General features: G+C 58.9%; 2 protein-coding genes across 7 annotated transcripts; one reads left to right on the top strand and one right to left on the bottom strand.

Moving 5' to 3' along the window:
* Positions 1 to 8,132: 8,132 nt before the first annotated feature.
* TALDO1 (transaldolase 1) lies at positions 8,133 to 15,018 on the top strand. Of its 2 annotated transcripts, none has more exons than XM_036875821.2 (8): positions 8,133 to 8,297; positions 10,828 to 10,951; positions 12,125 to 12,232; positions 12,533 to 12,664; positions 13,787 to 13,962; positions 14,143 to 14,340; positions 14,570 to 14,715; positions 14,856 to 15,018. In XM_036875821.2, exons 1-8 carry the CDS (start codon positions 8,201 to 8,203, stop codon positions 14,886 to 14,888), a joined length of 1,014 nt encoding a protein of 337 aa, XP_036731716.2. In that variant the 5' UTR covers positions 8,133 to 8,200; the 3' UTR covers positions 14,889 to 15,018. The 2 variants fall into 2 exon arrangements, with proteins under 2 accessions (XP_036731716.2, XP_036731717.2); XM_036875822.2 differs by lacking the exon at positions 8,133 to 8,297 and adding an exon at positions 8,530 to 8,704.
* Positions 15,019 to 17,240: 2,222 nt separating this feature from the next.
* On the bottom strand, positions 17,241 to 21,881 carry GATD1 (glutamine amidotransferase class 1 domain containing 1). Of its 5 annotated transcripts, XM_036875823.2 has the most exons (8): positions 21,743 to 21,880; positions 20,404 to 20,480; positions 19,970 to 20,075; positions 19,516 to 19,623; positions 18,503 to 18,597; positions 17,730 to 17,823; positions 17,422 to 17,533; positions 17,241 to 17,338 (listed from the first exon to the last, which is right to left on the bottom strand). In XM_036875823.2, exons 1-8 carry the CDS (start codon positions 21,804 to 21,806, stop codon positions 17,332 to 17,334), a joined length of 663 nt encoding a protein of 220 aa, XP_036731718.1. In that variant the 5' UTR covers positions 21,807 to 21,880; the 3' UTR covers positions 17,241 to 17,331. The 5 variants fall into 5 exon arrangements, with proteins under 5 accessions (XP_036731718.1, XP_036731722.1, XP_036731721.2 ...); XM_036875827.2 differs by lacking the exon at positions 19,516 to 19,623 and having other exon boundaries at positions 21,743 to 21,881; XM_036875826.2 differs by lacking the exon at positions 18,503 to 18,597.
* Between the last annotated feature and the right edge of the window lie 462 nt (positions 21,882 to 22,343).

The raw sequence follows: 22,343 nt of genomic DNA, 5'->3' as shown, positions 1-22,343 counted from the left end.
CTCTGCTGGCCAGGGATGCCCATACTGGAACCAGGTCAGAGCCCCCGGGGGACCCCCCTGCCCCCACCCAGCAGGACCCCTCCCCCAGGATGGGCCAGGTCTCGGGGCTGCCTCCAGGCTGGGAGGCTTGTCCCTTGGGAGCCAAGCTTACGTCAGCCTCCTTTCCTGTCCCTCCGCCATCGTCCCTGCCACAGGCCACCTGCTCTGGCCCCCTTTGTCTCCACTCTTCTTTCTGCACAGCATGAGGATGCCCCAGCCTCCACAGTGGGGGCCCCCGGCTAGCCACCCAGGACCTGTGTTTTCCAAGGGGCCCTGTCTGCTCAGGCCCCTGGGCTCCCAGAAAGGGCTTCCCCACTGCGTCCCAGGACCCTCCGAAGCTTTGTGCCCTGAGGGAGACTGTCTAGGGCCCCCAGATTAGGGGTGACTGAGTTCTGCCCCCTGGGCAATCCCAGGGCCCCTGGGGTGGGCATGCATGGAGAACAGGCACAGGGGACAGGTCACCTGCCCAGAGCCCCAGAGGGGCAGGGGCTGGCTTCAAGAGCAGTTGGCCTGATCGGGGAGGCTGGGGCTGCAGGGGAGAGCGTCTGGCCATGGGCGGGGCAGGGAATGTCACATGGGGCTTGGAGGGAGCTGCCCGCCCAGCACCCGCTCTGTGCCCAGCTGTGCCACCACAAACAAAGCCCATCTTTGTCTTGGGCACAGGCATATCTGTGACCCTCCCCGACCAGCATGGCTCCAGTCCCCTCCTGCCCTCCCCCATGGCCAGCCTCTGTGAGCTCACCCAAGCCCTGCCAGGAGGCAAGAAGGATTCCCCACGCCATTCAGGGAGAACTTTTTCCTTTTCCTTTGTTTCCCTTTTTTTTTGACTTCTCAAAATACTTGATTTACCAAGAGGGTTTGCACAGAATAGCACAGGAGGCGGGATGTTCCCCGTGCCTGTGTAGAGCCGCAGGGAACGGACAGGAAGGAGGTGCACCTGCGACCTGTTACCTGGAGAGGATGGTGCTCGGCAGGGGCGGCACCAGTGGCAGGGAGAAAACGGCTGTGTTTGGAGAAACAGAAAGAGAACCCCCGACTAACTGCCCCCCAAAAGTGAATAACTCCAAAAGTATTAGAGTGATGTGGGTGGCAAATCTATCAAGGTCACAGAAGAAAATGTGGAAAATGCCTTTGTGATAAAGTCAACGGAGTACTTCCAGTACCAAACCCCAGAACAAGTGGATGAGTTTGACTTCATTAAATTAAGGACTTGTGTTCACCAGAGGCCACAAGGCCAACTGCCCCCGGGAGCTAATGGGCTGGCGTAGATTTCTCAGTACTTAAACGGAAAGGGGCAATTCCCAGGGAACAGCTCTCCAGGTGGAGTCCACCAGCTCTTGGGGGCCCCAAGTCCCTCTCAGGGGACCCTGAGTCTAGTTTCATAAGACAGTAGTGTGGTACAGGTTGACTTGTATCCCCCCAAAACTCATAGAAGATAGGGTCATTCTGTTGGGCCCTAATCCAACATCACTGGCATAGTAAGGCAGGCTGCACAGGCACACACACATGCACGCACGCACTCAAAATGCCAGGTGAGGGCAGAGGCAGAGACGGGGTCACACAGCTACTGTCCAAGGAGTCTCAGAGGCTACAAACAATGCGCCAGCAGCTGGGGAGAGGTCTGGACTCGCCTGAGGAGGATCCAGCCCTGCTGACTCCCGGACCTCAGATTCCAGCCTCCAGGACTGGGAGGGACTGGGGTGTAAGCCTTGCAGCCTGTGTGGCTTGTTGGGTTGCCCCAGGAAACCACGGTGAGCGACTGCCTTTCCTCTGGGCTCACGTTTGCTGTTGGCCCCTCAGCAATGCCCCTGGCACTGCAGGGGCTCTGTCCGTCCCCGCTGCACCCTCCCAGCGAAAGACAGGCCAGAGTTGACTAGGGGGTCCCAGGTGACTCAGCAGGCATCCCTTAGTCTAGTCTGGGCCCTGAAACAGGAGGAATTGGGGGTCGCATGGCAATCCTGGGAGCCCTGACTGGGGCTGCCGGGAGATGCTCTCTACCAGTAGTCAAGGTGTGAGCTGAGCTGGAAGGGCCACCGGCCGGCGAGCTGCAAGCGTTCAGACTTGGGAACGTGGCCAACGTTTTCTCCAAAATGAACCAGGGACCCTGTCACTCCCAGGGAGAAAAGGGCATTCTTCGTGGCCATGGTAAATTGAGGTTCGAGTGGAAATTAGAACTTTGGAATCTGCCACCGGAAGGGAGACAGCATCCCCACCGAGGCCCACATAGTGCTGGGAAATCACGTGGGACCAAAGGTCCTTTCTTGGAGCCCAGGGTGCTGGGGTGGCTCACAGTCCACACTGCCTCTCGCTGTCAAGGAATGCCACCTGCGAGGCTCAGCCTCCTGTCAGGTCGGGGTCCACAATTACCCCAAAGCCTGTTCACCTGCTCCTGTTTTTTCCAAGTCCGAATCTGTGAAGCTGGATCTTCGCCAACAGACTGAAGGCAGGCACAGCGACCAGGCCCAGTTACCCGCCATGCAGCCGGGCACCAAGGAGAGCTGCAAAATGTAGATAAATGCCACCCTGCTCACCATATTTGTCTTTAGAAAACAATTTTTCAAAGAAATATGCTCTTAATGTGTTGAATGCTGGCTCCCCAAAATGCTGCCACATGATGTGGCTAAAGCTATGTGGGCTCAGCGCCCTGAGAGTCTGGGCAGGGTCTGGCGGGCTGGCCAGGTGGTGGCTGTGAGGCTTTGGGGCCTAGATCAAGGCAGGTCTTCGGGGGCTTGGTTCGGACTGAGCAAACCCGAGGCATCAGTCATTCATGATCGGGGACACCTGAGGAGTGGGAGGTGCCAGGTGCCCCTGCCTGGCTGAGCTGCCTACCTGCAGGTCTTCCAGGAAGTTCCAATGCGAGGCAGCAGCAGCTCCGTCTGCAGCAGCTGGCCAGCGGTGCAGACAGTCTCTGGCAAAGGCCTCTCACTGTTATTTTAAAAACAGGAATAAATTCATGTTTTTAAGTTTCCATAGTTTTATTTCCTAACACAGTAAATATTGAGAACTCACATAAACAGAAGGTTTTTGGGGCCCTCAGTAATTTTTTTTTCTGTGTGTGTGCTTTTTATTTATTTATTTATATTTTAACATTTATTTTGGTATCATTAATATACACTTACGTGAGCAACATTATGGTTATTAGATTCCCCCCATCATCAAGTCCCCACCTCCTACCCCATTACAGTCACTGTCCGTCAGCGTAGTAAGATGCTCTGGAATCACTACTTGTCTTCTCTGTGTTGTACTGCCTTCCCCCTGTCCCCCCCCACATTATGTGTGCTAATCATAATGCCCCTTTCCCCCCCTTATCCCTCCCTTCCCACCCACCCTCCCCAGTCCCTTTCCCTTTGGTACCTGTTAGTCCATTCTTGGGTTCTGTGAGTCTGCTGCTGTTTTGTTCCTTCAGTTTTTGCTTTGTTCTTAGACTCCAAAGATGAGTGAAATCATTTGATACTTGTCTTTCTCCGCCTGGCTTATTTCACTGAGCATAATACCCTCTAGCTCCATCCACATTGTTGCAAATGGTAGGATTTGTTTTCTTCTTATGGATGAATAATATTACATTGTGTATATGTACCACCTCTTCTTTATCCATTCATCTACTGATGGACACTTAGGTCGCTTCCATATCTTGGCTATTGTAAATAGTGCTGCGATAAACATAGGGGTGCATCTGTCTTTTTCAAACTGGGCTGCTGCATTCTTAGGGTAAATTCCTAGGCCCTTTTGGGGCCTCTAAGCAGGGAGGTTCCCCTGGCCACCGGCCCCCGTGCTTAGGGGATTTCCAAAAGTCACCCATGAACACAAACTCAGGTGTCGGGGAGAGGGGCTTGGGAGGAGTAACAAGACACCCGCTTCTGCTCATGGCTCTGAGCTCAGGACGGGGACGAGACCAGATACTGTACTGAGCGTCTCCCGTTGCTCTCGTCCTCGGGAAATGCCAAGGGTTTGGGGAGCCGGGAGCCGTGGACGGAGACCAAGTACGTGTTCATTACGAATCATGTATGGATACAGCACGTTTTGTTTATCCATTCATCTGTCCATGGACATTTGGGTTGCTTCCATGCCTCCGCTGTTGTGAAGCCCTGTGGACATGGCTGCGCAGGCATCTGTCCATCTGAGACACTGCACTGTCCCCCCGCCCCAACTCCCAGCTGGTGGACTTGCTTCCTCCAAAGTCCCTGGCGAAGGGATGCGTTCAGCAGAGCCTCCCCTCGTGCCAGCAGCAGTCTGCCCCCTGCCCTCCCAGTGTCCCTGGAGACATTCTATCTGGTGACAAAGGCCACTCTGCCTGAGTGCCCTGGATCCCAGCCACCCGGGTCAGCTGAGCATGCTCTCCTCTCCTACTGCCCGTCCGGCGCCCATCACAGCTGGCCCCCAAGCACTGAGTGCGCAGCCTCTGCCCCTGTGCCCCCTGCTTGCTGTCATCCTCCACGGCAGCTGCCCCTGGCAACATCAGCCATGGGGCCCCAACAGGACTGCCCTTGGACCCATTCTACTCTGTCTTCCCCTCTCCTGGTGGTCCCTCCAGCCTCCTGGCTCCAAATGCCACCCTGCAGGCTGATACCCCACCCTGAGCTCAAGACCCCTGAGCCCCTTGCTGCTCTATGCTGGGCACCAAGTTACCCCAGACCTGAGGTTCTTGCCCCCACCTCTGACCTACTCCCTCCCCAACAGCCTTTGGGACCCCAAGCCCACTCTATCAGCACCCTCTGGTCGCTGTCCAACCCCCAGGGAGCACACTGGCTCCTCACTCACTGCCTCCAGCGGTCTCCCCCAGTCCCTCAGGGGGACCCAGCGCAGCATTCAGAACCTAAGGCCTCTCTCACCACCCCCTCTGCCCCAGCCATGCTCCACACCCTCCGGGCTTCCCACTCAAGTCCCATGGAGGTCTGGGTGGCCTTGACGGAGTTCCTGTTGCTTCCAAACCTCACTTCCTCACCTTCCATGACATGAGGTGTCTGCTGCCTTAGGGCCTTTGCACTGGCTGCGTCTTGCTTGCAATGCCCTGCTCAGCTCTCCTCCAGACCTGGAGTCTTTGCTCAAAGGCCAGCTTCTCAGTGAGGCCCTCCCTGACACCTGCTGCCCACTCGCCACAGGCCAATGACCTCCGCCCCTCTGTGCACACCTGTCCTTGTCCTCAGGTCAGTCCCACCTGTGCTCCTTCCCAGCACCCAGAACAAGGAGCTCAGTGACCGCTGGAAGTAGGGACCCGGTGACACTAGGTGAGGTGCTCTCCACACACACAGAGGTCTGCTCTGCAACAGGGGGCAGCCCAGGCCTCAGCTCCCAGCAAAGGTGACTTCTGTTAAGCCACTTACCTTGTTTCCTGCCACTCTCTGCCTCCACGTGTTGGCCTGGTTCCCAGTGGATGGCAGTGCAGGCCTGGCCACCTGGATGGGGTTGGCTGGCCAGCAGGTCTTCTCCTCAGACCCCAAGCCTCCCTCCCTATTCCTTTCCTTCTGTGACCCCAAGGCTTGGACTTCACCCCTTTGCCTCTTCCCCAAACTTTCGTTTCAGACATCGGACCTCCAAGGCTGCTGTCCGGAGTTACATTAGAGCATCCATGTGGCAGCACAGTGACTCACAGATCCTCCCGGGCCCTCGGGGGCCCCCTCTTGCCTGAGCATCCCAGCACCCCAAGGTCACAGGGGACACAGCAGGCAAGCGACACTCCAATGCCACCCTCCTTGCTCCCGGCACCTGCCTGGAGACACCGCTGACTTGTTCCTGGGCAGGGACTGAGCCGGTCCAGGCTCAGCACTGCTGGCCTTCCCAAGGACCCTCGGATGCAATGATGCCAGCCTGTTATCTATCTGAAGTGAGGTCTGAGGCATGTCGGTGCCAAGAGATGATTTGGGGTCTTCAGGGGTAACGCCAGATAACCACATTGAGGGGAAAGGGCGCTGCATGGATTGTGCTTTAGGTTTACAGGCACACCTCCTACCTCCTTTAACTCGGGGTGGTGAGGGGTGTGGCTCCCTGGGCCTCCAGAGGCTAAGGGACATCACAGGCCTTGCCAGGAAAAGTGGGAGAAAGTCCGGTGCCTCCTGAGTCAGTGCGAGTGAGGTACTAAGTCCACAAACAACTTCCTTTTCCACCCGGCCTGGTCAGACAACTCAGAGTGACCGGATGTGGCCTCCAGAGCCATCAGCCTGGCCGGACCCCCTCCCTCCTCACCGACCCAGTGCCTCCATCCCTGCCTCTGCACAGTAGGCCCATGAGAGCTCCTGCTGCCTCAGAATGGGAGCTAGATGTGCACCTGTCAGCTGCTCCCACCCCACAGAGACCTGAAGGGTGCTGAGGGCCTTGCTGACCTTGCAGAGGTCGAGGGAGGGGAGTGGCAGCTGGATCACAGCCCGTGGAGGTCTCCTGCAGGCAAAGCCTGCCCCTGAGGCTCACATTGTCCTCCTGTTCCCAGGGGCCTCAGCATCTGGGGCCACGACGTGGGGTGCTCGTGGGGAAAAGGTACATGGAGGGACTGAGCAGCAACCCAGCTCCCAGCACGCTGGATGCTCACGAGGCGCCATCCGCACGGTTGTGGCCCTGCACCATACCAGAGTGGCTCTTGCTAATGCTGGGGACCTTTTTCTGCGTCTGGGCCATCTTCTACCTTAGGGCATCATTTTTGATGCCAAGGAGTACATGCCAAGCATGTATTGTTTCTGAGGGCTTGCATTTTTTATTGCTGTTCATTGCCTTTTAAAAAATTTACACATGGTGAAATGCACATTTGAAAACGTTTTGGCAAACGCCTACATTGAGTGACCACTAACCCTTACAGAGCCGAGCTTCTCAGACACTGGCGAGCACCAGCCTCGTCCCAGTCTTGTCAAAGGCCAGTCTGCAGGGCTGGCCCAGAGCTTCCGGCTCATGCTCTGGGTGGTGGGAGAACAGGCATTTCAAGAAGTTCCCAGGCGCGCTGGTTCTGCTGGTCCCGATCACCCATTGGAACATTTCCATCAGCTCAGAAAGCTCCCTGTGCCCCTTCTAGGCCAGTTCTGACTCCCCAGAGGCAGCCTTGGACTGTGCGGATCAGTACCAGCACCGGCAGTCAGCCTGTCCTTGAACTTCACAGAAATGGAATCTTTGCTATGTGCGCTTTAGAGTCAGCCTCCTCTCAGGCACCGTGAGGACTGTGGGCTTTATCCGTGCCGCTGGGTGTGGGGCCAGCGCATTCCTTTTGGTTGTCCAGAAGCATTAAACTGCACGGAGCTGCAGCAGCTTATCCAGTTCTCCTGCCGATGGACATCTGTGTAGTTTCCAGTTTGGAGCTTTTATCAGGAAAGCTGCTGTGAATATCTGAGTGCAGATATTTGCCTGAACATGTTTCTATCGGAGGAGTGGAAGGGCTAGTTCTCATGGAAACTACATGCTTAACTTTATGAGAAATGCCAGAACTGCTCTCCAAACAGCTCGTTTTGGGCCGTGTGGTGCCCTACCGGCAGCGTTTGAGGATTCCAGTCGCTCCTGCACCCTTTCAACCTTTGGTATCGTTGGTCATTCTTACTTTTGCCATTTCAGTGCGACAGTGAAGATAATCTCATGGCAGCTTTACTTTGCATTTCCCTGATAAGTAGTATATTTTTTTCTGTGAAGTGAATTTCCTGTGTTTGCATTTCAAGGAGAGGGGAAGGATCTTTCAACAAAGATGGAACAAGTGGAGAAAAATGACCCTTGGTCTCTACCTCAAACATACACAAAATAAATTTGAGATTCAGCAAAGACTCTAACACAAAAGCCAAAGCTAAATGTGTGTAGAAGAAACTATGGAAACATAGTTTGTCACCTTGGAGTAAGCAAGGATTTATTTAGAGAAGATAACAAAAGCACAAACCATAAAACTAAAAATTGATACATTGTATATCATCAAAATTGATATACTGTACATCATCAAAATTTAAAACTTCTCATCAAAGGTACTATTAAGAAAATGAAAAAGTAGACCACAGTACTGGAGAAAATATCTGCAAATCACACACATCTGACAAAAGACTTGGTCCAGGATATATAAAGAACGCCCACAAATCAATGACAAAAAAAAAAAAGGGGCAGGCATGCCAGCGTGGGGGCGGGGCCTTTTGGGGCGGAGCCTCCGATTGGCCTGCATGGGGCGGCCGCGGGGCATTGTGGGCCCCCGCGCTCCCGCCGCCGCCTTGCAATGTCGGGCTCCCCGGTGAAGCGGCAGAAGATGGAGAACGCGCTGGACCAGCTCAAGCAGGTCACCACCGTGGTGGCCGACACGGGCGACTTCCACGGTGAGGCCGCGCGGGGCCCCGAGTTCCGGGTCGGCCGTGCGGGAGACGCGGGCGCCGAGGGCCGACCAGGCGCGCAGGGGTGACGGGCCCGAGGGGCGAGGGCGGAGGTGGGGAGACGGCGAGGACCCCCGGGGAAGGGGGTCCTGAGGGGGCGAGGGGCGCGCAGGGCTGGGGCAGGTTCCCGGGGGGCGGGGAGGGGCGCCCTGGGAACTGCGGGAGACCCCCGGAGGCCCGTGGCGAGCGGTCAGCAAGGCGGTGGGTCAGGGAAGGGCTTCGGGGGGCTTTGGGTTGGGGTGCCCCAGGGAGGACTCGGAGCCGATTCCCGGGAAACCGTGTTTTGTTCGGCGACTGTTGAGAGCGGACCGGGAACGCGAGTCAGTTGTGGGCCCGGAAGAACCAGAAACGCGGTACGCCGCCACCCGCCGTTGAAACCTGTTGCACACACTCTTCCCTGCCCCCGCCCAGGGGACAGCTGTGGCCCCTGGGGACCGTTTGCGGCCGACTGCCGGCCGGGGCGATGGGGTGGGTGCGTAAACCCGGATGCGCTGAGGAAAGCAGAGGCAGGCCCCTGAAGTTGGGGTTTTCCTGGGAGTGGACGGTGTTCACTGGAGAGAGGGGGTGGCAGAGTCCTGGAAGCGTCCCCGTGGGCCCGCAGCTCCCCTGCCCACCCCCGGCCGAGCCGCCCTGAGCAGATGAGGCTTTCGGGCAGACCGCGAACCGCCGGGTGGCCGAGTGCTGCGGGGCCCAGTCAGGAAGTGGCTGCGTTTCTGCTTTCTCACGGTGACTTGAGAAACAGGCTTTTACCCCTCTGGGGTGACACTGAGTAAGAGGATTGTTTATCTAGCAGAGCCTTGGACATGAATAGGCGTATTTGCTTAAATACAAAAGAGGATACGGCGGCCATTGGCCTGGATCCAACCTGCAGGCTTGCTGGCGGGGTGTGTAAACCCATGTGCCAGAAGCTGCCCTCAGAGCCGGGGGCTCGGGGAGCCCTGCTCCTGCCCGGCCCGGAGGCAGTGGGCGTCGGCGGGCAGAGCGCTGGGAGGGCGGCCGCACGCTCATCTGCCCCTGCTTTTCCCTTCCTGGCATTTCGAATGCGTTTCTGTCCCGGTGAGTTGCCAGAGCCCTGCCCTGGTGTCCCCTGCCGGCTCTCACGGAGCAGCAGCAGGGTGGCTAGTCGGCTACACCTTCTGGCAGCTGGGGCTGAAAAGGTTCAGGGGGAATGCTTGCCTTTTTTTCCTCCGTTTTAGAAATATCTAAACCCAAGTGCTGACATTTTTATTTTTTAATGAATATTAACTCTGTGAAAAACACATTAGTTAATAACGCATATCCATAAATGTTACATAGGTGTAAGTAGGATGTTTGGTATTTTGTGGTCCTTTTGCATAGGTTCTTACCTTTGGGGCCTCATAGGCCTCTTTGAAAATACAGTCAAAGCCGTGGACGCTCTTCCCAGAATGGTGTCTCCCACCCCCACCACCAGTTTTGCATTGTGTTTAACGGTCCCTGGACCCTGAAGCTCATCTGTTGACCCCAGATGGATCTTAGTTACCATCACATGTAATAAAATGCACCACTCTCAGTGCACTGCTCTGCGTGTTTTGTCCAAAGCACTTTTTCTTCACTTGTTATTTTGAAATAATTACAGTCACAGGAAGTTGCAAACTTAGTGCATAGAGTCCCACGAATCCTTTGCCCGTTGGCTCCCAGTGGCCACCATGGTGTGATGTCAGAACAGAACTTGGCACTAGGGTGATACTAGTAATGGGCGGCAGGCCTGACCCAATGTTTACGTTTGCACCCTGCTGGGGCCCCAGGCTGTTCTCTGAGCAGTTTTATGATGTGTAGATTCTCGCATCCTCCAGGGCAGTTAGGACACAGCTGTCCCGTGGCCAGAGGCCTCTCTTTGGTGCTCCCGAGAGCCGCCTCCTCTCCCTGTGCCTGGCTACTGCAACTGGTTCTCCATCTCTATGGTTTTGTCTTCAAAGGATACTCTGAAAATACTAATTTGCCAGACCAGCTAGTTTACTGAACCAACTAATCCTCAGGATGCCCCAAGCAGTCCGATGAAGGTGAATGGCTGCTGCCTCGCATGTACTCTCACAGCCTGGTCAGCAAGACTCTGGGCTAGGCTCCCTTGGCTTCCTGGAATTCCTAGCTTGGTCACTAGAAAGAATTTTATTAAAAGAGAGAACCGTTGAAAGAAGAAAGCAGTCAATGGAGATAACTGGTCTGGTGGTCACTGTCGCACACTCGGGCACCAGCATGCCTGATGGCAGTTTGGTGTGCAGACTGGCCCTCCAGGGTGGGGAAGTCAGCTTTTGCGGTGGCCCATTTGGTCTCTGGTCTGAGTGTTGGTTGTACCATCACGCACACAGCTGCCGTTGGCCAGCCCTCTGGGACAGGGGAGGGACTGTGCAGAAAATGATCCTTGCTCTGCTTATGTATTTAGGGCTCACAGGGGACCCTTCATGGATTTCTGGGTGGAAGCAAGCACACCACTTAGTTCACAAAATTACTTCCCCAGCTATTGACGAGTATAAGCCGCAGGATGCCACCACCAACCCTTCCCTGATCCTGGCCGCTGCTCAGATGCCGGAGTACCAGGAGCTGGTGGAGGAGGCCATCGCCTATGGCAAGAGGCTAGGCGGGTGAGTGCCTGACCAGGCTGCACGCCAGTCCAGGTGTTTCCCTCCCTCCCTGGATTTTAGTTCTCAGAAAGCTAGTTGTCTTTTTGTGTCTATTTTACCAGCTTCACTGGTGTCGTTTATGGGGGGTGAGCTGCATCCACCGTAAGCACAGTGAGTCAGTTTGTTCACAGGGAGGCGTTCCCCGGAATCCCCACCCAGTCGGGATGCAGGGCTGCGCACCGGGAGCCCCTCTCCCTTTCATGGCATCTCCCAGCCCCGGCAGCCACTTGCCTCTGCCTGCATTTCATGGCCTTTACCAGTACACAGCCAGGTGGTTTTGGGAAATTGCTGCAGCAGTGCAGCCACCACCACAGTGCAGTGTTAGCATTCATGTGCCTCTGGAATGTCCCCGGCCCATCTGCAGTCAGCCCCCTCCCCAGAGACATAAATCTACTGTCCTCGCCATAGATTTATGCCTTTTCTAGAAAGCTTGTTACATTTTCATTGCTGGTCATGCTCAGCTGAGGGTGGTGCCTGCAAGGACTTACGGCCCCAGGTGGGGGCTCTCTGGCTGGCCTGTCCTTTCTGGGGCTCCCTCGAGTGCAGGTGTGTGACAGGCCCCACCCAGGCACCCCCCACCCCCTACTCGGCCACCTCCCTCTCCCTCTCCAGTGGTGGGTCTTCCAGGCTCCTGCATCAGCAAGCCTTGTGCTCCTGGACTTGGGTGACAGTGTGGTGCCCTTAGTGATCACCAGTCAGGCCTGGCCAGTGCCAGAGGGCCCCCGAGACTCCCTGGCTGCAGCCTTTCTGTGTGCGGTGGGCTCAGAGGGGCCCTCGGGTGGCAGTGCTTTGGGAAAGCAGTGTGCCCTTCACTTCTGTGGCAGCCCTGCAGCTCCCAAGGGAGGAAAGATGACTTTCCTCAGTGCCCAAGACGGGAGGCCGTCTAGGAGAGGAGAGGAGAGCGCTGGAGGTGACAGACGGGGAGGGCTGCGTGGTGGCGGGAGGGTGTGACGGTCCGCCCTGCCCTTACAGATGGTTAGGTGGGTTGTGATGCTTTGTGTATTCCCACAATAAACAACTGTAAGGAGAAAGGAGACGAAAGGACGGGACTTGGCAGAGGAGCAGGTTTGTTCATAGACTTGTGCACTTCAGCCCAACAAGCTTCTGATCTAACTTTTCTCCCTTGAATTTCAGGTCACAAGAGGAACAGATTAAAAATGCTATCGACAAACTTTTTGTGTTGTTTGGAGTGGAAATACTGAAGAAGATTCCCGGCCGCGTATCCACAGAAGTAGATGCAAGGTAAGGATGTGGGAGGCGGTTGTGGGCAGAAGCCACGTCCAATCTGTGGTTCCTGAGGGTGGCGAGGGCTCAGTCTGTCCCTCTGAGAAATGGAGGGCACTCCCTGCTCGGTGGCTCACGTCTGCCCTCCTCTGTGTAAATCCACTGAGGACTGTGACCGGGAGAGGGCTTCTGAGCTGTGTCCCACCTGAGGGCAGGGCAGGGTGGGGCCTGGCCCCGAAACGGGTCAGAGCTGGCTTGGCCCTCCTTGGTGGTATCCTGAGGGCAGCTGCCTCTGGCCACGGCCCCTCGCTCTCGCAGGCTCTCCTTCGATAAGGACGCCATGGTGGCCCGGGCCAGGCGCCTCATAGAGCTCTACAGGGAAGCTGGGATCAGCAAGGACCGGATCCTGATAAAGCTGTCGTCAACCTGGGAGGGGATTCAGGCTGGAAAGTATGTGACTGTGAGGCCGGTCCAGGGCTGGGGGCTGGGGACAGGGCGGGTGGCTGCGGGCAAGTTTAGGGGGCAGGGTGGGAGCACGGCCCCAAAGCCTCCCCTGAATCCAGAGGATGCCAGCCCCTGGCAATGCCTGCAGCCGTGGCCTTCATCTCCCGTCCTCATTGGCGCCTGTTTGGTTTACCATGTGTCAGTTACCTCTGTGCCACGCAGGCTCAGTGTAGAAGGTAGGAAGCAGCAGTGAGAGCCTTCATCTCGCGCCACTGCCCTGCATTTGCCCATTCTGGACGGTCTGTGTGAGTGGGTCGCACAGTGTGTGGCCCTGGTGTTGGCGTCCCTCACTGGGCGGCTTTGGAGGCTCACAGGTGGCTGGTGCCCTGAAGCTGACACCCCGCTGTGTGTAGGCTGCATTTTGCGTGTGCATCCATCCCTCACCCTTGGGGCACTCCCTGGTAATGCTGCTGTGAGCACCCATCGCAAGTCTGGTTTCATCTTGTGGGCACCTTCTGAGTGGAGTTGCTGGGTCATGTGGTCGCTCACGCTTGGCTGTCCTACTGCAGCTGTGTCTCCTGAACATGTCCATGTGGCCTTGACACCTCTGAAACTATCCCAGTGTCATGGCTGGAGGGGCCTGAGCACAAGCCTAGCATTTGGCACACGACCACAGTTACCCTGTCCTCGGGCCAGCCCCGGGACACTGTGGTGGACTGATGGGCTTCTGCAGGGAGCCCCGGGGAGTGCAAGGGTGAGTGGTGGGTAGGGGCCACTGCAGTCAGGTGGCCCGTGGCCTCCAGCCCCGGCCGAGTCGTGGACCAGCTGTGGTGTGCACCCACTGTGGCTCTCGGGACCTCTGTGCCTTTGTCCCTGTTTTGAAATGTGAGTCTTATGAAGAAAGCTTGGGTCACCAGAGGGAACCCCAGTAAGTGTTCCCGACTTGGTCGTAAGGGGAACGGGCTGACTCTGTCCGCCTTTGTGGGGCACTCTGGCTGCAGTGGGCTCTGCTGGAGCATAGGACCTGAGTCTTGAGCACCTTTCTTGTGAAACAACGTGTGCTGGCAGGCAGTGCTGGGCAGGAGCTGGGGCCGCCTGCAGCCCGCTCATGCCGCCTGCTCCCCACAGGGAGCTGGAGCTGCAGCACGGCGTGCACTGCAACATGACACTGCTCTTCTCCTTCGCCCAGGCTGTGGCCTGCGCCGAGGCAGGGGTGACACTCATCTCCCCCTTTGTGGGGCGCATCCTCGACTGGCATGTTGCCAACACAGACAAGAAGTCGTATGAGCCCCTGGAGGACCCTGGTGAGCTGCCCTTTGAGGTAACGGGTCAGGCAAGTGCCTAGTGACACCGCAGAGGTGAGCGAGATACCCGGCCTGTCTGCCCCAGAGCCAGGCAGGCACAGGGTCAGGTGTGTGGGGTCTGCGGAGGGCTGCTTCAGGCAGTGCGGTGGGCGGCCTGGAACCTGGAGCATGTCCTCCCAGGTGTGAAGAGCGTCACCAAGATCTACAACTACTACAAGAAATTTGGCTACCAGACCATTGTCATGGGTGCCTCCTTCCGCAACACGGGTGAGATCAGAGCACTTGCGGGCTGTGACTTCCTCACCATCTCGCCCAAGCTCCTCGGAGAGCTGCTCAAGGACAGCACCAAGCTGGTGCCCATGCTCTCGGCCAAGGCAGGTGAGCCGACCCCACTTTGGCCACTGTGGACGCCTACACCTCGTCCTGGGGGTGCAGGAGATGGATCCCAGCAGGGTTGCCAGTCAGGGCTGCAGCATCTGAGTCCCCACATGGGGCCTGATGCGGGGGTTCCCATCAGGTCTAGGGCATTGATGGCTCAGCATCAGGGGGCTGGGAGGGGCAGTGACGTTGGACGGTGGAGACAGCCCTGGTGCGTGTTCTCCCCCAGCCCAGGCCAGCAACCTGGAGAAGGTCCACCTGGACGAGAAGGCCTTCCGCTGGCTGCACAACGAGGACCAGATGGCTGTGGAGAAGCTGTCGGATGGGATCCGGAAGTTCGCTGCAGACGCTGTGAAGCTGGAGCGGATGCTGATGGTGAGTGAGCGAGCAGAGGGCAGCAGGGCTGGCGCCAGTTTGAGCGCTCTGAGCCCTGGGCAACCCCCGAGGGCCTCCTTCCTTGCAAGAAGGCGGTGGGAGGGTGGCGTGTGCCCTGGCCACACACTGTGCATTTCTAGGAGCGGATGTTCAGCGCAGAGAATGGAAAGTAGTGGCCTCGAGGCTGGCCTGCAGGGGGCCCACTGCACTTGCCTGGTGACGAATCTTGCTTTTTTTTTTTACCAATTGGAGGAGGGATGGATCACAAATTGATTTGCCTAACACAGTAAAGCAGTCACTTTCCTTGTCTGTGCTTCATTCTGGTGAAACTCTGCCCCATGTTCCTCTCGGCACCAGCTGGCAGACCTAGACAGGATGGGGTCAGAGCTCCCCCACTACCCCCAGTCACCTTGCCTCCAGCCACCTTGGGCCTTATGGGTGGTGACGTGAGAGCCCAGGAGGCCTTTGACCTTGAACACAGGGACTCATTCAAGCTCTTCCTGTGAGCCTGGAACCCCAGGCGGCCTGCAAATCAGTAGGCTATGCTGGAGGACAGGGCCCTGCCAGAGGGGACGCTGCACCAGGCCTCCTGGGTGTGGGACGCAGATGCTTGTGAGAGGAGGACAGCCCCACCCTGCCCCTCCCTGGTGCTTCTGGGAGGCTTCCAGGTGCTTGGTCCCCTTGTACCACCTGTGGGGAATTTGAAACCACATCCTGGACACACCTGAAGCCCAGTGACAGGCGTGGCACTTTAGGAGATGCTCACTGTACTGTGTATGCCATGCAGCATTAGGAAGGGCTTGGTGGGAGGCAGTGACAACTGGTCTGTGGGATGGGCCTTCCTTGCCCAACCACAGGACCAGCCTTTTTTCAGGACTGAATGATGAAGGGGCAGGGGCTGCAGGATCCAGGTGAGACTGCCCAGGAGCACGGGGTCTGCATGGGTGGAGTTGAGTGGTGGGGACAGGCCTGTTGGGACACCATCCTGGGTCTGGCTAAGGGACAGCAGGAAGGCCTCGTGACTCCTGCCCTACTCTGGGGTGGCCTCTTCCACTCCCTGCACCCACCTGGAGCCCCATCAAGCCAAGGTTTTTCCCCATAGCTTCCTGCAGGAGAGCAGGGGCCCCCAAACCCCATTTGCTGGGGTCAGAGCAGCAGTGCTGGGTATCAGTGTGAGTGGCCTCCCAGGAGCCCTCCCCAAGAGCAGGTGCCTGAGTACCCCTGGAGGGTCCCTTGCAGCCCACAGCTGCCCAGCAGCCCCCTACACAGCAGCCCTCCCTGAATACCGTGGACTGCCTCCTAGGACTCAGGGTCAGCTCCCCATCCTGGCATAGGTGCCAGTTGCAATGTGCTTAGAGCCCGGCCAGCACCACTGTAAGTAGACAGCAGTCATTTGCCTATTCCCACCCACAAATGACAGTCCACTCTGGACTTCATGAATATTGCATATAAATGGGATCATATTCACACAGGGCCCTTAATGTCTGGCTTCTTTCCCTTTACATGATGTTTTCAAGGTTCACTCGTGTTGTAGAATATCAACAGAACCTCACTTTTTCTAGCCAAATATTCCACCATGTGGACATCAATATCGTCCGTTCAGAAGCTATAATCTACTCATTCATCATGGTGAACAATGCCAGTCTTCTGCACACCATCTCTATGGGGTTTTAAGTTTTTCTCTGGGGTAGATGTTGAGTCTGGGCATGTGGGGAGATCCCAGAGGGCAGGGCCAGAGAAGCCACCAGTACCTACCCCACTGTCCTAGAACTTTTGCCTGCATCATCCCAGCCTGTTGGGCTGCCCCCAGCCCCAGCCCCTGGATCTGGCCAGCCCAGGACCAAGCTGCAGTGAGACAGAACCCTGTGGAGCAGAGCCCACCTCGTAACCTGATCTGGAGCAATGACAAAAGATCTGGCCGATAAGAAGCCATCAGCAAGGTCACTTTGCTCCTTACAGATAATATATGATGCCCCTAAGGTGCAATCTTCCAAAGTTTTCGTCCAGAGATGCCCCCTCGCCATGTGGAGCTAACTGCAGACACAGGGCCAGCAAGGGACCTGTGTGCAAAGCAGGACAAGTGTGACAGGCCCACGAGTGTCCTCCCAGGGAAGGCTTCCGAGGGAGATGGTGTCCGGAGCACTGTGACACAGTCTCCAGGGCTAGGAGGAAGCGGCCCGGGGCAGTGGGGGTCACCACTCTGCTTCCTTCCTCACTTTGTTCTGAGAGGCTGCATGTGGCAGAGCCCATCAAACGAAGGTGGGGAACACACAAAGGGGCCCCAAGCCAGGCACCCCAGGAAGACCAGAGGGGCCGACACCCCCTTGAGCTGACTCCATGGACAGTCCACCTGGAATTTGCAAGGAGTACCTGGCGACCAGCACAGCACCCTTGTGCCGTCCACCCCTTATGCAAGCAGTATGTGCTGGGAGCTAGGGGGCCTGTCCGGGCTCACTGCTGGAGGCCTCCAACAATGCCACAAGGCGGGGTCAGGAGGCCGGAAGTCACTCTCAAGAGGCAGGTCCTAGAGGTTGATTCTGGTTGTTTCTGGGGACACTTAGAGTCTGGGGCTGGTGGCGTCCACTGGCTGTTCGGTAGGCTCAGCGGGGAGCTGCTTCACTTCCTGCAGAACAGGCTCCAGTCAGCAAACGGCCTGGTCAGGAGCTGGGAACCAGCCCGCAAAGCCCAGCCCACACGGCTCCTCACCGGCTGCCGCAAAGAAACAGCAGATTCTGCACAGCCGGGACACTCGAGCTGGCGTTCTGGCCTGTGACCAGGTGACGGTCCAGCACCACATGTACAGCATCGGGCTGGCTGGCTGCAGGAGAGATGGAGGGCACAGGCCTCAGGCCATGTCCCGCACAGGGACAGCTCCAGATGTGCCCCGCCTGACCCACTCAGCTCAGGACAGCTCCCCCAGCCCGGGTGAGGCCAGCCCCCAGGTCTGCCAGACGCTCAACTAGAGGCTGGCCCTGGCAACATGCCCTGCCCACTGTCGGCAATGCCCAGCTCACCGCTGAAGCTGGCTCCTGCTTCCTTGACAAAGTCCTCCACGATGAGGGGCAGGCGGGCGAAGCCAGGTACCCGGACGAGCTCGTACACAGAGGGCTACAGGGGAAGGGGCACCCACCACAGGGTCAGGCAGGGGCCCTGCCCTCCATGTGGAGATGGGACCTCAGAGGCCACCGAGGAAGAGGGGGCCTGACCACAAAAGAGGGTGAGGCCCTCCAGCTGTGGGGTATCTAGGGAGGCGAGGCTACTGTGGGGGCAGGCTAGCTTTGCCCCTCCGCTAAGGGCCACACGAGCATGCACTGAGGAGTCCGTTCCTCTTCTGAGCCATTGGCCAGGCCTGTCCTACCATGCAGGCCCTCCCAGCCCTCCACCTGCCCGCAGGACCCATAGTCTGGCTCCCCATCCAGACAGGCCCAACACCCAAATGGTGCTACCACTTCCTGGACTCGAAAGGCACTGTACTGGATGGGCATAAAAGTAGGGCTCCAAACTACCCCAATGCCTGCCTGGCCCCACCGTGTGTATGCAGAGCCCCTTCTGGCCAGCGTCCAGGTGTCCTCAGAGGGGCAGGGACCGCAGGCAGCAGAAAGCCACCAGCCCATCCACAGATTCAGGATCCCTGTCTAGGTAAGTGACTGTCACCCACCAGAAGTGACATGGGCCTGAGGTCCCAGCCTGTCCCCCTGCTTCAGGCACCCAGCCTGTCCCCCTGCTTCAGGTACATCTGCAGGTCTGGTGCCCATCCACAGCCTGGGACCCCTCATGCTGCACTCACGCCAGTGACACTGTAGCCTTGAAACACCCAGGACCTGTCCTCCGCGGTGGCACTGCAGAGGGCGGCAACACCATGGCCAATGGCACAGATGGGTTCTGAAAGCAGGGGCAGAGCAAGGCCAGAGGCCCTGGGTGCCCACCCGGCCCTGCCCTCCCCGATGCCTGCCACACTTCCTCTGACACACCGGGGCTGCCTTGGGCCCAGGCTTCGCTCAGATCTCAAGTTCTGGCGGCTGAGCCACAAGGAGACATGAGGGCCCAGCAGGCCTATTCACCCCCTGGGAGTGCCCTGCACCACTGCCCCCGGCACAGCCCACACTGATCCAGGCCTGGACTGGCCTGTCCGTGAATGTCTAACTGCACAACTGCCACTGCCGTCACCAAGCAGCAGCCCCCCTACCAGCAGAAAGGGCTGGCACCCCGCCTCCCATCCCCCCAAGCCTCAGGAGACAGGCCCTCGCCCACCAAGCCCTCACCCGGGCCCCTCCCAGAAGGCAGGTGGCACAAGTGCATTCCCACAACTGAGGTGGCTAGGGACAATCGCTACCTGTCCAGACCCTGCTGGGACAGGAGCCCCATTCCCACAGACCAAAGATGTTGCGGGGCCCCCAGCTCTCTGTCTGCTGGCCCCAAAGGGGCACCCTGGCCCAGCCCACCTATGTGACCCAACAGATGGCACCAGGCCAGGGCCACACCACAGAGCAGCCTTTTCCCCAGCTGCTTGCAGGCCTTGAACACGAAGCCCGGCACCAGCAGAGGGCCTGCAGAGGCACGGTGTCCAGGGGTAGGCAGGGGTGCTCTGGCAAACAGCCAGCCGAGTACATCTGCCCACTCACGGTTAGATTCAGAGGCGCCTCCCGTCCACCAGCTGCTCCCAATATGGCACTCCCCCCACTGAGACGGGACCCTGCACTCCACGCTGCCACCGTCACACCCCCATGTCTTCACACCCCTCCACTCTTCTGCAGACCACTTCTCACAACTCTGGTGCCCCCAGCCCCAGGGGTCACCTACTACTCTCGGAGCAGAAGTGTTGAAGAATGCGGGCCAGCGACCCACTGCTGGCTAGGTCGGCCAGGGCCCCGGGACAGCTGGGGATCAGGAGGGCATGGTAGCGGGCACCTGCAGGGAGACCATAGGCCGCTCACAGGGTGATGCCACCGGCTGGCCCAGGCTCCCCGCAGACACCAGCCTGGCTCTTCCCTGCTCCTGCAGCCACACATCCGTGGTCACTTCCCCACACAGAGTAAGGCTCCCCAAGCCAAGAGCCACTATGGGCTTTTCCTTGCCTCCATGTGCCCACCACCTCTCTCCCCAAAAAGCTCAGGAACTCGGCCCAGGATGCAGGACCGGAGGGTGCTCTGGATGGTCCCCGCACTTCAGGAGCACGAGGGAGTACAGGGAGGCTGCAAACTCACCTGGAACCCCACACCCCACCCTGCAAGCCCAGGGCAGCACAGCCCCTCACCATCAATGGACTCCAGCTTGGCGGGGCTGGCATAGGCCTTGAGGCGGAAGTCCTGCACCCAGCGGGCATTGCTCTCATTCACATCCACGAAGTCCAAGGTCTTCCCCTGCAGGAGCCCAGAGGTGAGGGTGGGCATCCAGTGCCTACTGTTGGCTCACAGGGACTTGGGCTGGGACAGCAGCCCCCCAGGGTCAAAAGCACTGACACCAACCCCTCAGCCTCCCACCCACCTCAGGGGTGACGCTGCAAACACTCAAAGTGAGAAACACATCACTGCCATACCCCCCACCCCCCGCCCAGGGCCACACCATTGCAGAGCCCAGAGCTCCATGCACCCTCCCAGCCCCCCAGGAAGAGCAGCACACTCCCAGCCTTGCCCCTGGAAGGCAGGCCCCACTCCCCCAGCACCTCGCCAGCGGGGTGGCTGGACTCACCCCCGGGGTGGCCACCTGCAGGTTGAAGGCAGCGCTGGCTAGCGAGAAGCAGTGCAGGAAAGACTGGGCGGAGACACCTGCAGCAAGGACACGGGTCTATGGCACACAGCCCCACCCAAGCCCCCAGGTCCAGAACCACCCTGAGGCGCAGCCCTTCTCCACTTCACCCTGGCACAACCCATCGGCCTCTCATCCCCCAGGGAGTTCTCCTTGGCCCAGCCACAAGAGGCCTTTTCATAGGGCAAACCTAAATGCCAGGCTCCCTTACACTCAGCTCCCCACGCACTGAACCTCCAGGACTGAGCGCTGTTCCCACTACGGACCCCAGGGAGGCAGCAGTGAGCAAGGCCTGTGCCCGTGGGGGTGGGGCTGTGGCAAATGTCAGCAGGAACACAGGTGCATCCCAGCCCCTCCCCAGGGACCAGGACCCTGGCTTGCCTTTGCCCCTCTTCTGCCTAGTGGCCTTCTCAGAAGGTGTCCCCAACATCCCATGGCACAGCCTAGCTGGTGCAACCCTTCCTCACCCACTCCAGCCAGCCATCTTTGGTCGTAACTTCCAACCTGCCAACCCAGGACTGAGCCCACTCCCACTGGCACCTCCCACCGTCCAACTCCCCGTGCAGGGTGGAGGGGGGTCCCAGTTCCTCCCACCCTCACTCTGGGAACACTGGTCAGGGCCCCTGGGGCTCCCCACACTATGACCCCCCTGGCCTGCCATCCTTTCTCCCACCCACTTGGGCAGCTACAGAGGTCAAGGTAGCTAAACCAGACCCCAGGTCCCAACCCTGGCTCTCCACCTCCCCCAAAGTGACTTTGGATTCGTGACGTCCGCGGTGACCAGGAAGCACAGGGGAGGGCCTGGGAAGTGCCCAGGACAGGATAGGCGCCCTCCAGCTCCTCCGTCCCTGCCCCTGAGAATCAGTACCAGCAACAGAGACCGCGCCAGCTTCGCTGGGTCCTGCGCAAGCCCCTCACTCCCTCTCCCGTACCTTTGCCGCATGGCAGGGCTATGGGGTGCCGTGCTCCTGCACATCAGCAGTACCCACCTGGACAGTCCCTTCTCCGACCCCTCATCCTCCTGGGTGTGTGCAAGGCGGGCCGAAAGAAGGGTGGGTACAGGGGAAGTGGGCTCATGGCCCTCCTGCTCTCAAAGGCCCGGACTGCTGTCTCCCAGGCCGCAGGGTCCCCACTCTGGGCCCCAGGCCGGACCCCCAGCCCCCAGGCCGCTCAGTTCCCAGCCTCCCCTAGTCCGCCTGCAGAGACGCCAGCCCGAGAGCCGCCGGGCCAGGGCCAGCTAGATCCCCTGAAGCCCGCACGCTGAGTTCAGGTCGGGCCTCACCTTCAGCCGCGCCGCTGGCCACCAGGAGGCACGCAGGCCGGCTCGAGAGCCGCTCGGACGCCATGGGTTCTGGGATATCTGCGCGCGCGCGGAAAGAGCGGGCGCGGCCGGGGCGCCGCGGTCACGTGCGGTGGCAGTCTGGGGGCGGGGCCGCGAGCAGCGCTGGGCGCATGCGCTATCCTTCGCCCACGCGGCCCTGGCAACTCCGAGTGCTCGGAGGCTGCTGGGGTCCCGCAGTGGGGTCCGCGCTGGCGCGCACGGCGGCCAGAGAGAGCACCGAGGGTCTTCACGGGCGGAGGCCTCAGCAGCCCTGAAAGACCCCTGGTCCCTCCCCGTGGACGGGAGCCCCCCCTTGGGGTAAGGGTCCCCCCCCCACTCTCCCGCCGGGGCCAAGGGTCCCAGTCCAGTGGAGAGTGTGTCCTCTCCTCCCAACGCAGCACCCCCACCCCGTGGACCGGGGTCCCCGCCTGTCCACTAGGGTTCCCTCCCGCTGCTACATCTTCCAAAATGCTGGAGCTCCTCTCTGCCTGACACACTTCTGCCCCTCAAAGCCCATGGGCACCAGGAGCACCATCGGCCCAGCACTTCCTTTCTGAGAACT

The sequence above is a fragment of the Manis pentadactyla genome, chromosome 9, assembly GCF_030020395.1.
Source record: "Manis pentadactyla isolate mManPen7 chromosome 9, mManPen7.hap1, whole genome shotgun sequence".
Classification (NCBI taxonomy): Eukaryota; Metazoa; Chordata; class Mammalia; order Pholidota; family Manidae; genus Manis; species Manis pentadactyla.
The sequence above is the reverse complement of the archived record's forward strand: the minus strand, read 5'-3'. Positions and strand labels throughout refer to the sequence as shown.